Source organism: Miscanthus floridulus, chromosome 3, assembly GCF_019320115.1.
Source record: "Miscanthus floridulus cultivar M001 chromosome 3, ASM1932011v1, whole genome shotgun sequence".
Lineage (NCBI taxonomy): Eukaryota > Viridiplantae > Streptophyta > Magnoliopsida > Poales > Poaceae > Miscanthus > Miscanthus floridulus.
Window position 1 is genome coordinate 133,160,323 of NC_089582.1, and position 13,496 is coordinate 133,173,818.

Here is a 13,496-nt window from a genome sequence, read left to right on the forward strand (position 1 = left end):
CCTAATGTTAATAGAAGCTGTCTTCTTATTATGCTCCACTTTCTGCAGCGCCGAGATGTACAGCGTGTTAAGGTTTCAGTATTGACATTGACACGCTGAAACATCCGCGTGTGGCAAGGTTTCAGTATTGACACGCGGAAACATCCGACTGTGGCGTGTTGCATGTGGCAGGTTACCAGTACCAGGACGTCAACCATATTCTAGCCCTAAAATTCTTCGACTAGTGTAATGCAAATATTTTTCTTCAGTCAACCTGGACTTTGGTCATGACTAGATTGCCTCGCTTGCTCGATCTGTGGTTTTGCTTGCCAGCATCAACAAGCGTTGCGATAAAGGTCGTATGTATTTCACGGGAGTAATGCGCTCGGCGCTCCGCGTCCGCGGACAGGTTGGACCCGGTAGGGCGGTACGCTGGAATTGGCCAAGTACTACATCAGCGTGCTGCTGCAACGTGCGATTTTTACCGTGGTCTACTGTTCTATGCATCCGGGCACAGCAGGATCTGTCACCGCTAGGCGTCAGCACGAGAAAATGTCCCGGTAGCTGCGTACAGGCGTACAGCAGTCCAAGGAAACCCCGCTCACTCTCAGCACACGAGAAAACGACCAACACAAAACCGCCGGGCCGTGCGCCTTCCTCGCGCGCGCGGCGGCGGGGACTTCTGGGCGCCGGGCCGCCGGTTGGCCATCGCCCCTGCCTCACGGGAATCACCCTCGCCCGCACAGGCGCACACGTAAAAATTCCCGCGCGCTCGCTTCGCTTCGGCTCTCACCTCTCAGCCTCCCACATTCCCACTCCACGCAATGACGCAACCAGATTAAAAAGCCCTATCCCAGGTTTACACCGCGCGCGGCAACGCGACACAAAACCCGACGAAGCCAAACCGAGCAAGCAAAGCAAGCCTCCGACCGACCCCCGGGCGCGCGAGGATCGGAAGCTTAGCCAACGAAATGGTGTTCAGCGTCTCGTTCGTGGCGGCGGCGGCGCGCGTGCCGGCGGAGCTGTGCCAGCGGCCCCCGCGCCCGGGGCGGCGGCGGGTGAGCGCGGACGACGTCCTGCGCGCGCTGTTCCTGCCGCCGGCGCGGGAGCTCGTGTGGCTGGGGGACTTCCTCTTCGCCTTCTTCTGCCTGCCGCTGCCGGAGTACTACCTGCCAGGGTCCGGCCGCGGCGGCGGGTGGGTGGCGCGGGTGCCCGACGCGGTGCTGTACACCTACCGGAGGTCTCTCTCGGTCAGCTCGTCGTCCTCATCCTACTCGTCGTCGATGTCTTCGCCGGAGGAGGACTGATTGCCGACGAGGAATAATAAATTGTATAGGTTGCGGAATGCAACGACCGTGCTTGTGTTTGTTTTTTTCTTTGTGCAGGAGAATCCATTAGGTGTAACTTGTACGCCCAATTCTTTTGTGACCTCTGTATATATCCAATGATTTGATATAGATAAATATTCAGGTTTCTTGTGAGCTGCAAAATCTAAATGATTCATTTGGCTTTCATCAGTCTTCGCAGTACTTTACCTTTTTTAGAGGGAGCAACTTTTAATAATGTAACATCTTTTGTAATGTGATTTTTTTTCTTTTTTAGTGGACATCTGTAATATAGAAAATCTGGACAAATTGTTGCATGTTCAAAGGCCCCCATGCTTGTAGAGGCCCGGCGATAACTAAAATGGGCCTCAGACAATGTCAGCCTATTAGCCCAGTTCGGTCCACGCGCTAACTCGCCGTGTCGGACGGGACGAGCAGTTAGCCAGTTACGACGACCCAATTTTTTTTTTTTTTTGCAATTTGGCCTTTTTTTTAAGAAAAATTACGTTTAACCCCCTTGACGACGGAAATCGATCTTTGGACCCTGAGGGTCGGCGCCGTGGCCTACGGCGCCGAGGTAACACGTCTCGGCGCCAATATGCCTGGCCGGGGAAAACGGGGCATTCAAGTGGCGCTGACGTGGCAGGTAGGTCGGCGCCACAGATCCTAACGCCGAGGTCGGAGCCACCGATCTTGGCACTGAACTCGAAGCCAAGATCCCTAGCGCCGACCTCGGAGCCACAGATCTTGGCACCGAGGTCTTATACCTATACCGCGCGCCGTCTTCCTCTCGACTCCGGCACGAGCTCTCTCTTTGTCGTCGTTCCGGCTGCCGCCCGCGCCACCACCTCCGGCCGCCCGTGCCACCGCAGCAGGCCACGACACTAGTTCCGAAGAGCTCCGCGCCCCTGTTCATTCCCTCGGCCACCCTCGTCACCCCATCCTCCTCCCCCCCTCGCGCGCCGGCGGCGAGGGCAGCCCCCGCCGGCCATAGGACCACCGACGGCCGCGCCTGGCAGCGCCGTCGCCCCCCCCCCCTCCCCGCCTCGGCCGCCCTGTGAGGCCACCCCTCTCCCTCGGCCGACCGTCAACCAACTCAGGTAAGGTAATTTTTTTATTTTCTGTAGTTTCGTTTTACAATTTAGTTAGTTTATATAGTTTAGTTAGCTAATTTAGTTATATAGTGATGTAATTTAGTTAGTTAATTTAGGTATTTAGTGAGACAATTTAGTTATGTAGAGGTTATATATTTAGGTAATTTAGATAGATTGTTTGATTGATAGTTATTATTTATGTATTTTTGTAGATAGTTAATTTAGCTATTTAGTTTATTTGTAAGTTAGATAGTTAGGTAATTAAGTTATATATAGGTAGTACTTATAGTAACTGTAGTTAGTAAAATTACTTATATAGTTAGATAGATAGCTAGGTAGTTTAGATACTTATTTATTTACTTAGACAGTGGGATACTTAATTACATATGTAATTTAGTTATACCCTTATTAGTTAAATTTGTAATAACTTTGATGTTGTGCATACCAACTAGATGGATAACGTAGTCACCCTGTATCATGGAGGAAGTGTGGAGGAAGATGAGTTTGGGAATGTCAGTTTTGTTGGAATGCAAAGGGTGCCTCTCATGTTCGATGATCGATCGTTGTTTTTTGAGTTGTTTGGTAGTGCTCGTGATGAGTTTCATTGCAATTCAATGAGGATGGCATCTCAATTGAGGGGATACTTCACTATGGTAAATCAGGCCGTATTTTTAGATGGTTGGTCCCAATTACATCAGAGGCTCAATGGGACAAATATGTCAAAACTGTCATGAAGAATGAGTTTCAATGTTTGGATTTGGTTGTGCAGAAGTTGTCCAATAATCCCACCCCTCATGGGTATTCACCCCTTAATGGGTATTCACCCCCTCATGGGTTCTCTCTAGAACCAGAGAATCCGGCACCTTCTAACACTCCGTTATCCAACCGCGAGGTGGATGTGGAAGATATGGTTCTGGTGCCCATGCTCAATCCACCCCAAATGAGGTTGGAGTATGTCCTGATGTTCGTGCAGAATGCCGGTCCGATGATGGAGTTGCTGCCCCTCAGGAGATCCCTTTGATCCAGAATCATCCAAGTAAGTGACGTAGTAACATTTTCGCTTTCGTTATTCTTCCTTCATTCTATTCCTTTGTCTCAATTCTATCCATTTTTGTGCTTGCAGGAGACAATCCTGATAATAATGGTTGTCCTCATGTGCCTCCATCAATCAACGTGGACCTAGGGTTTATAGCCTCTAACAGTGTGGATGTTAATATTGCGGATGATAAGGGGCCTTATGGCACAACAAGAGCCGTTGATTCTAATGATGACCGCCCAGTTGCACCTTTGAGCGAACAAGAAATGGAGCTCATCGGGTGTTTGTGAGAAGGAAGAGATGATGAGCTGCTAGAGGCTCCTGAGACTGGTGACATCGTGGAAATTCAGAAGGGCATGGTCTTTAAGGACTTGCCCACCTTGAGAAGGTGGTTACAGGAATATTCTGTGAGATGTAAAAGACCATTCAAGGTGAGGCACTCCTATGTGGAGCGCCATTACACAGTGGTGTGCAAGAATGCAAATTGTAATTGGAGGGTCTGTGCTCGAAAATAGAAGGCCACAGGGAGGTTTAAGATCACCAAAATTGTAGGTCCACACACTTGTACCCAGAAAGATCTAAATTAGAAGCATCGACAGTTGACCTCTACCATCATTGACAGAAGGTTGTACACAACATTGAAGGATCAACCCAACTAGAAGGTCAGAATAATTATGTAGATGACTAAGGAGATATTTAAGTATGACATAAAGTATGGGAAAGCATGGAGGGCAAAGCAATGGACCTGGAAGATGATATATGGGGACTGGGAGGAGGGGTACGAGCAGTTGCCTGCAATGTTCAATGCAACAAAAGTAGCCAATCTAGGCATGCATTACGAGTACATCCCGAAGCTGAATGCATGGAAGGACGGGAGGCAGATATTCTTCCATGCATTCTGGTGCTTTTCCCAGTGTGTTGAGGCCTTCAGGCACTATCGTCCAGTGTTATCCATTGATGGTACTTTTCTGCTTGGCAAGTACATGGGCACACTATTGGTAGCCATTTCCTGTGACGTCGATAATGCATTGGTTCCTTTGGCTTTTGCTTTGGTGGAGAGGGAGAACAAAGACAGCTGGGGATAGTTTTTGCGTCTTGTTTGGATACATGTCATTGGGCCTAGTAGGGAAGTTGGTGTCATATCTGATAGACACCAGGGCATACTCAGTGTCGTATAGGAGCAGATTCTAGGATATGCACCTTTGCAACCACCATTGGTGCACTCTTCACCTTGCCGAGAATTTACTTCGAAATGATAGTACGAAGGACAACTTTCCTTTATTCGAGGAAGTTGCTCGCATGCTTGAGGTGTCGTTCTTTAAGGAGAAATTGGAGCTGCTTAAAACGACAACAAATGGAGAAGGTAGGCAGTGGCTGAGAGGATTGATGAGAGAACCTAAAATGGATAAGAGCCTACGACGATGGTGGATGGAGGTATGAGTTTCAGACTAGTAACATGGCTGAGTCATTTAATAGTGTGCTTAAGGGTGTACGTGCCATGCCCGTCAATGCCATTATATCATTCACCTTCTATAGGTTGGTTGCATGGTTTAATGAGAGACACGCTCAAGCAATGGCACTACAGAGGAATAATTAGGCATGGGCACCTAAACCTTTGAAGCATCTAGAGAAGGCAAAGGAAAGGGCTCTCACACATGATGTCAAATGTTTTGATCACAACACCAACAAGTACCAGGTCACGAAAAGGGGTGGTACAACGTCCGATGGTGAGGTCCGACCATCAAGGAGTTATATTGTGGTACTTAGTAATTTTTCATACAGATGTGGGAGAACCAAACAGTACCACCTTCCTTGTTCTCGTTATGTTGCAGCATCTCAGTATCGCAACTTTGCCTACGAGACCAAGATACCGTGGGAGTTCAGTGTTGACAGCCTTGTACTTACTTGGTCTCCCTGTTTCGAGCCTTACCTAGACGAGGGGCAGTGGCCATAGTACACTGGTTCGAGGTACATTACGGACCTAGGTACACATTGGGACAAACGTGGAATCAGAAAGAGGACGATACACAATGAAGCGACCCCAATTTCCGCGAAGGGAAATCCACAGCGTCGAAGTGTAATAAGACCGTTGTAGATCATATTACCCAAATTCTAGTCGAATATCATATCCATACAACGATAATATCATAGTACAATTAGTGCGGAATTACATAAATTATTATATCGCCGCATTGGTGGAATCAAAAGTAGCATTCATTCAGAAATAGCTTGAAGATAAGATCGCCAAACTCGAGCGTAGGCACGAACCCCTCAACCATCAAAACTCCTCGGAGCTATACTCCTCAGCAGAACCTGTGTGCCAAAATTTATCAGTACGATTTATACTGGCCACTCCCAACCCTATGAGCATTTGCTTTGTGGAAATTGGATGCAAGTTGGTTATAATCAAAGGAACCTATAAGGCTGGGGTTTCCTATGCAGTAGCATATCAAGTATATATATTAATAGTTGGTCAAGTTTTAACACCATTCCCACACACATTCCACCCCATTCCCTTTCCAGAGCCAGGTTTTGATCCTGGGATCGATATACCACCACCTCCACACCATCACCATACCATAACCATAACCATACCATAACCATACCATCGCTCAGTCGATAGGCCAACTCCCTCTCGGCACTGTCTCAAGGCCCGTAGCCCCTGGCTACGACCGACACTCTCTCACGGGGGAAGAAGAGAAGGACTCATCTCATCTATCTAGTTTAAGCAAAACCCAGGAAAGGTCTATAGCCGACAAGTCGGTACATGTATCGATCGATCAACCATACACTCTATAGAGGTTTTATATAACCACAAGATCCGCCTTCCTTGCTGACCGTCGTCAACTGGGCTGATTCCGGTCGCTTGCTAGCCTAGGATAATGCCACTGTATCATTTAGCCCTGGTACACTCCAAGTCTAGTCTGGGATGGCTAAAATTGTGAGTCATGAGCCGGGTCCACAAGGTCTCCATGAAGTCTCGGAAGGGTGTGGGGGATCCTCTGCACCCCGTACCTCCCTCGCACTATCCGCTATCAACCTAGCAGTAGTGGCAATATCCTACCAAGTAGTCCGGCCGTCCCGCACCATATAGGGCGAGTGGTACGTAAGGCTTCCCGGTGAATCTGAGTACTAGTAAGTCCTTAGGGATGACCAAGCCATAATGTCTTCATTAGGGTTTCTATTTATCATGCCACCACAACACCTCCACCCTGGGCTCCTCCCATCATAGGTTCACACCCAGGACCACCTCATATACCATTTACCCACCACAGGTATCCATTCTAGGGGTGCCTAGGTAGCACCACACGGCATGACTTGCCCCAGGCTCGTCGTATATTCCAACTTGATCGACACAACCCTCACCCTCCACACACCTAAGTCACACACGCAGCACTCTCTCCATAGTCCAGATAACACCAGTTTCCACCACGTATCAATGTAGTGCAAGCGTAGTAGAAGTAATGAGCAACGAAATATAGTATCGAGCATGTGACTAGCCTAACAGTAGGGTGAGCAGGGGTAAGGTTGCGTCAAGGTAGAGGCCATCAAGTAAGCATGCTACCATGCAAGTCCTATCATAGTGTGAATACAACAATAAAGTAAAGCAATAGTAGTTATATATTAGCCATGCTAATAGGTGCTACGGGATTGGGTGGGATGTGGCACCTTTAGTGTAGTCATCTCCATACTCCTCACGGTACTCATGATCCTCGTCCGTCAGATTCTCCTCCGTTTTTGCAAACGATCGCATTATAGTCGCGTTAGCGACATCTATAGAATAGCACAAAGAAGCAGTGAAAATTCAAAAGAGCCAAATGCACTCAAACATGGGTTCATTGCGTAGAGCTCGATTTCAGATGAATTTTGGTCCTAGTTTCATATTTTTCTGAGGTCGTATGAATTAATTATGAATTTCCGAAGATTAAATCTATTTCTAAAAATGGAAAAGGCTGAATTAATCCTGGGCTGACATGTGTCACGCTGTGGCTCGTCCACGTGGCATGCTAACGTCAGCATGATGTCAGCATGACGTCAGCATGCCATCATCGTCTCGGTTCTGGTACTGACAGGTGGGGTCCAGCTGACGTCAGCATGACGTCATCAGCGTCATCAGTCCGGTAGGTGGGACCAGGGCTTTCGGGTCACTGACAGGTGGGTCTGGCCAAAGTCAACATCAAGTCAACAGCGAGTCAACAGTCAACGGGTCAGGTCACTGACGTGTGGGGCCAGGGCTGCTGACGTCAGGAGCTGACATCACCGTGACATCAGCATGACGTCACCTTGGCTGTGTTGCTACTGACATGTGGGTCCCACGTGACGTCAGCATCTAACGTGTGGGTCTAGAGTGTCTGTGCCACTGACATGTGGGGCCAGGTCAGCGGTCAACGTTGACCAGTCAATGGTCAATGTTGACCAATCAATGGTCAACATGGACTGGGTCTCAAACGGGCTCCGGTGGGCTTCGGGTTAGGCCGGTCTGGACCAGGCCGGGCCGGACACGTGGCAAGCTGTGATGCTGCCACGTCATAGCCATGGGCCTCTACTAGGCTTCATCCACAGTGCTGGCTCACGGTGCATGGTTCATGGTGGACGTAGGTTCACGGTCCATGGACCTAAGACAGGGTCCATGGTGGACCGAGTCCTCCCTTCATCTCCTCCGTTGCGGTCATCGTGAACCGGGTGCACGCGCGTGTGTGGCTGGCGAGGATGAATCCTCTGTTTCCTCCCCGGCATGCTTCTGCCGGCGGCGAGCTCATTGGTGAGCCCCTATGGCGGTGCTGGTGTTCAATTAAGGTGGGGAAAAGATTTCCCCGACCATGGCGAACACTATAGTGGAGTCTAGGTGGCGGCCGGGGCTTTCCAGCGCGTTGGCCACGGCGAACGGCGGATCGGCGTGGCGGTGCTCATCGGTGAGCTTCCGCAGCAGTGCGGGTGTTCAACTAAGGTGAGTATCATCTTGGCCTTACCATGGTGGGTGCCCTGGTGAAGCTAACGTGGTGGCTGGATGGCTCCAGTTGGCTGGCTGTGGCGGCGGCAGTCCTCGTACACCGACGAGCGGTGGTCGGTTCTTCAGGGCTTGGCAAGATGGTCAGGGCAGTCGTGGACATGCGCGTGAGTTACCCGTGGCTCCAGCGAACAGGACGGGTGAGACAAGGAGACGCCAGGCGCTCCCAGTGGACCTAGCCACGGTGGAGTCGACGCGGTGGCGGCGGTGCTCCAGCCGTGGCGCGGTGTGGCCTCCGGGGTCCTCCAGTGACCTATGTCTACCCTGATCATGAGCGTGGCGTCTTCCGCGGCTAAAAGGAGCCAGCCAAGGCGGTGGCGTCACTTCTACTACGGTGATGCGGCCGCGGTGGCTTCGCCATGGCCGTGCGCGTGTCTACGATGTGTGCCCGTGCGTGCTCGTGTCCATGGGGCTTAGGAGGAGGTCTCAGCGGTGAACAGCTCACCGTCGGTGTTGAGGGTGAGAGGATGGCGGTGCAGTGACGGGTCGTGGCCGTGTAGCTCCGGAAGCAGTGCCGTGCAGTGTCGTCCGCTCCGGCTTGATCCGCGGCGGTGCTCCAAATCCTTGGCGTGCTCCCGGTCCTCCTCCTGGCAGTGGCTCCGCCCTCCTCTCTCGAACTCCTCCTCAGCCTTCTACTCTCAGTGTGAAGTGGTTGGCCACCAAGTTGTGGCGGGGCAATGGGACGAGCGCTAGGGCAATCGAGGGCCGTGGCTTTATAGCCGAATCTCCGAGCTCCCATGGCGAATGGCATTGTGTGGTGGAGGCGTGTGCACCGCATCAGACGGTGGCGCGGGGTTGCGTGAGCGCGGCGCAAGGGGGACAGGGTCATGCCCCGAGCGTGACCCCCTGGGCTGCCCCTGCCATCGCTGTCGGGTCATGGTCGTGCGGCGGTTGAGGCGTGGGTGAGGAAGACGACACTGTGCTGGAGTGTGGCTGACGCGTGGGGCCCGGTGGCAGCGGCTGCAAGTGAAACGGGGAAACGCGCGGGCGGTTGAGGCGTGCTGGGCCAGCTCGTGGGCCGCATACGCGCGCGCGCCGGTGCAAGGTGGGCGCGGTTGGGCTGGCTGGGCCGCGAAGCCGAGCAGGCTGAGCCAGCTGCGAGGCCCTCTTCCTCATTTCGTTTTTCTGTTTTCTTTTTCTTCTTCCTTGAGTTGAATTCAAATTTGGTTTGGGTATTTGAATTCAAAATGGGTGCACCAAATTCATTGGAGTTTTAGATATGAGGCCCACCACATTCTTTTATATATATTAGGAATTTATTTAGCTATTTTGTATATCAACATAGGTGTAGTTTGTTATATATAAAAATAGAATTAGTTTTCTCTTTTTACACATTTATCCTTTGGTTTGAATAGTAATTACTTTATGGTGTGTTTCTTTAAAAGAGTTGTTAAGCATAACATAAAACAAATGGAAATCCAAATCACAATTTGAGTTAACAAATGTATGCATCACTTTATTTGTTAGAAATTAAATAGTCATAATCAACAAATGGCATGCCATGCTTATGTGTTGACTTGAGTTGGGGTTAGACCTAATGCATCTCTTAGGTTGGGTTTCTATACATGACACTCATCATCACATGGGAGTTTTGAGAAAAATTTTGTAGTTGGTATTTTTGGTGTATGGATTTTTGGGTTGTTACACACAAGATGGTCGTGGACTAGGTTTTCGATAGAACAAGGTGAGGGAGAGCAACCCCCTTTCTTACTAACCCCAAGCAGAACCAATGTGGCAAATATGGGAGACTTGGGCATAATTCACGCACATGCCATTGGCTGGTTAGTCATGTGTAAATAATAAATGAACCTAAAAGCATCTAGGCCCCTAGTTGGGTTTCGGTGATTAATGACAATACAAGATTACTATGACTAACGTGTGTTTTGTAGAGGTAATTAAGTTAGGTCATGGTAATGGAGATCAATTGGGCAATCAAGGTGGTCATGCCCCTACGATGGAAATCATTTTGGTTTTCAAAGGATGGATGATAAGGTTAAGGATGACTAGTTCTAAGTGTCGATTGGAGTTGAGAGACACTTAGAGTAGTTTAGGACTTTGTTTTTCCTTTGGTCGTACTATTAAGGGGGGTATGGACGGGTAGCTTGACCTAGATGAGTCTAGTGAGTTAGGTGTGGTGCACACTTATTAAAACTAGCACTAGGTAGCTCCTACATATGCCTAAGATCCTTTGAAGCAAACTTCATTCACATATGATTGAGAGTTGGAAGTGAATGGAGGGTCAAATGCTGATCGGACGCTGGCTGTAGGGTCCGGTCAGTTCATTTGACCAAAGAGATTGCGTCTAGCACGACCGGACGCTGAGTGGTCGAGTGACCGGATGCTGAGGGCCAGCGTCCGATCGACTCCAGTAAGGTTCCAGAAGGGAAAATCTGCGACCGGACGCGTCCGGTCAGTACTGACCGGACCCTAGGGGTTTAGTGTCCGGTCGAGTACAGTAAGGTTCCAGTGAGGGTTAAATGCGACCGAACGCATCTGGTCAGTGATGATCGGATGCTGCGAGCGTCTGGTCAACACTTAATCACTAGTGTGCGGGTTGAACTGACCGGAGCGTTCGGTCAACATGACCGGAGCATCCAGTCACCCCACAGAGGCACATAACGGTTCATTTTTCAGCCCTTGTTATAAATAGAAGCTCCACTTATGTGTGGAGTTACTTTTGCTCATTCCAACAGCTGAGAAACATGTTTGTGAGTGCTAAGAAGAGCAAGGTCCTAGTGAGGTGATTGAGATTTGAGAATCTAAGAGAGTAGCCTCATTAGTGAATCAAGAGTAGTAAAGTGTGCATCCACCATTCTCATTAGGCTTCGTGTGGTCAAGTGAGAGTTCGTGCTTATTACTCTTGGTGATCGCCATCACCTAGACGGCTTGGTGGTGATTGGGAGCTTGGTGATCACCCGGCGGAGCTTGTGGGTGACCCAACTCAAGTTGTGAGCGGTTGTGGGTGATTCACCGCGATGGAGTATCAAAGAATCAACCCGTAGATAGCACTTGATCCTTGCACGGATCAAGGGGGAGCTACACCCTTGCATGGGTGCTCCAACGAGGACTAGTGGGGAGTGGCGACTCTCTGATACCTCGGCAAAACATCGCCGTGTTCCTCTCTCTCTATTTACTTTGAGCATTTACTTTGAGCAATTCAATACTTGTTGTTACATTCATAGAATTGCCATGCTAGAGTAAGTTTGGAACATAGGTTGCAAGTCCTTTGTGCGTTAGATTAATAGAAACACTTTTCTAGGCACGAGGGGTTAATTGGGCTAACCGTAGGCTTTAATTATTACAAGAAAATTTAGAATTAGCCCAATTCACCCCCCCTCTTGGGCATCTTGATCCTTTCAATTGGTATCAGAGCCTCGTGCTTACGTTTTTAAGCTTAATCGCTTAGAGCAAGATGTCTCATGGGGATGGACCTCCTCCTATCTTTGAGGGAGATGACTTTCCATATTGGAAAATCCGCATGGAGGCGTACTTAGAAGCTCTAGACATTGGTATACTTAGAGCCACCTCACAAGGCTTCCCAAAACCTCGGGATGCTACACAATTATAAGGCGATGAGGTTAATTATGAAAAGTGAAATGCAAAGGCTCGAAACACCATCTTTAGAGGCCTTTGCAAAGATGTGTTCAACCGCGTAAGGAACCATAAAGACGCCCATGCACTATGGTCGGACGTTTGTGCGCTCCATGAGGGAACCGAGAGTGAGCGTGAGGAACACTATCATCTTGTAATTAAAAAGCTAAATTCATTTGAGATGCTTCTCAAAGAATGTGCTAATGAGATGTATTCACGTTTGAATATTCTTGTAGAGGAAGTCAATGGGCTTGGACTTACTCAAATGTCACCATCTGACGTTGCGAGAAAGATATTGAGTGTCCTCCCTATTGACAAATATGGGCATATTGTGACCGTGCTACACCAAGGTGATCTTTCCACCACTACACCGACACAAATCTTGGGAAAGATCAATACTCATGAGATGTACATGCACATCACGCCACAAGATGGCTCATCCTCTACCAAGAAGAAAGAGAAGGACTTAGCATTCAAAGCTAGCCAAGATAAGGGCAAAGCAAGACTTGAGTATGAGAGCTCAAGTGATGAAGAAGATGAAGATGAAGATCTTACTCTCATGGTGAAGAAAGCCACCAAAATGCTAAAGAAGCTAAACAAGAGTGGCATCAAGTTCGACGGCAAGAAGAAGAAGTTCTTCACAAGCTCTAGAAGAAAGCCAATCTCTGAAATAGATTGCTTCAATTGTGGTGAACTTAGTCATCTAGCACATCAATGCACCAAGCCCAAGAAAGACAAGTTCAAGAACAAGAACAAGGGCAAGAAAGATGACTCAAGTAACGAAGATGAAGATGAGAAGAAGAACAAGCCATACAAGAAGAGAGATGACAAGAAGAGGGACTTCCACAAGAAGAAGAAGAGTGGAAAGGCCTACATCATCGGTGATTGGCTCATGGACATTAATTCATCTAGTGGATCATCCGATGATGATAGTGAAAATGAGAAGGTGGCCGCCATTGCTATTGATCTTTCATCTTCACCGCCACCATCGCCTATCATCCTCTACACACCTATGCCTTATGGCTAAGGGTGAACATAAGGTAACTAATAATGATGATAGTAGTGATAATGAGCAAGCTAGTGAATGATGATAGCGATAGCAATGATGATGATTCACCTTCATATGATGATCTTGTCAAAATACTAAGACAATACACTAAGATCATTAGAAAGAGTAGAGCTAAAAATGAAAAGCTTGATGCTAAAAATGATTCACTCTTAGCAAAATGCGATACATTGGAAAAGGCTAATGTTGAGCTTAAAGAGACAAATGATGCTATATCATCCAAACTCAAGGAGCTCAAATCTTCTAAGAAAGAGCTTAAAGATAAACATGATAAACTTGAGTGGGTGCACAATGAGCTCATCACTAGCCACAACAAGCTAAAAGATGAACATACAACTCTAAAGATCAATTATGATACTCTTGTTATTGCTCAAGAATTTTTACCAAATGAGCCACA

General features: G+C 48.5%; 2 protein-coding genes across 2 annotated transcripts; both read left to right on the forward strand.

Moving 5' to 3' along the window:
• Positions 1–146: 146 nt before the first annotated feature.
• On the forward strand, positions 147–1,482 carry LOC136542492 (uncharacterized). Its single transcript, XM_066534962.1, has one exon. It carries the CDS (start codon positions 951–953, stop codon positions 1,284–1,286), a length of 336 nt encoding a protein of 111 aa, XP_066391059.1. The 5' UTR covers positions 147–950; the 3' UTR covers positions 1,287–1,482.
• Positions 1,483–4,114: 2,632 nt separating this feature from the next.
• LOC136544466 (uncharacterized) lies at positions 4,115–4,519 on the forward strand. Its single transcript, XM_066536622.1, has one exon. It carries the CDS (start codon positions 4,115–4,117, stop codon positions 4,517–4,519), a length of 405 nt encoding a protein of 134 aa, XP_066392719.1.
• Positions 4,520–13,496: the final 8,977 nt, after the last annotated feature.

Coding starts and splice junctions, on each gene's coding strand:
- LOC136542492 (XM_066534962.1), top strand. CDS start 951: ATGGTGTTCAGCGTCTCGTTCGTGGCGGCGGCGGCGCGCGTGCCGGCG.
- LOC136544466 (XM_066536622.1), top strand. CDS start 4,115: ATGACTAAGGAGATATTTAAGTATGACATAAAGTATGGGAAAGCATGG.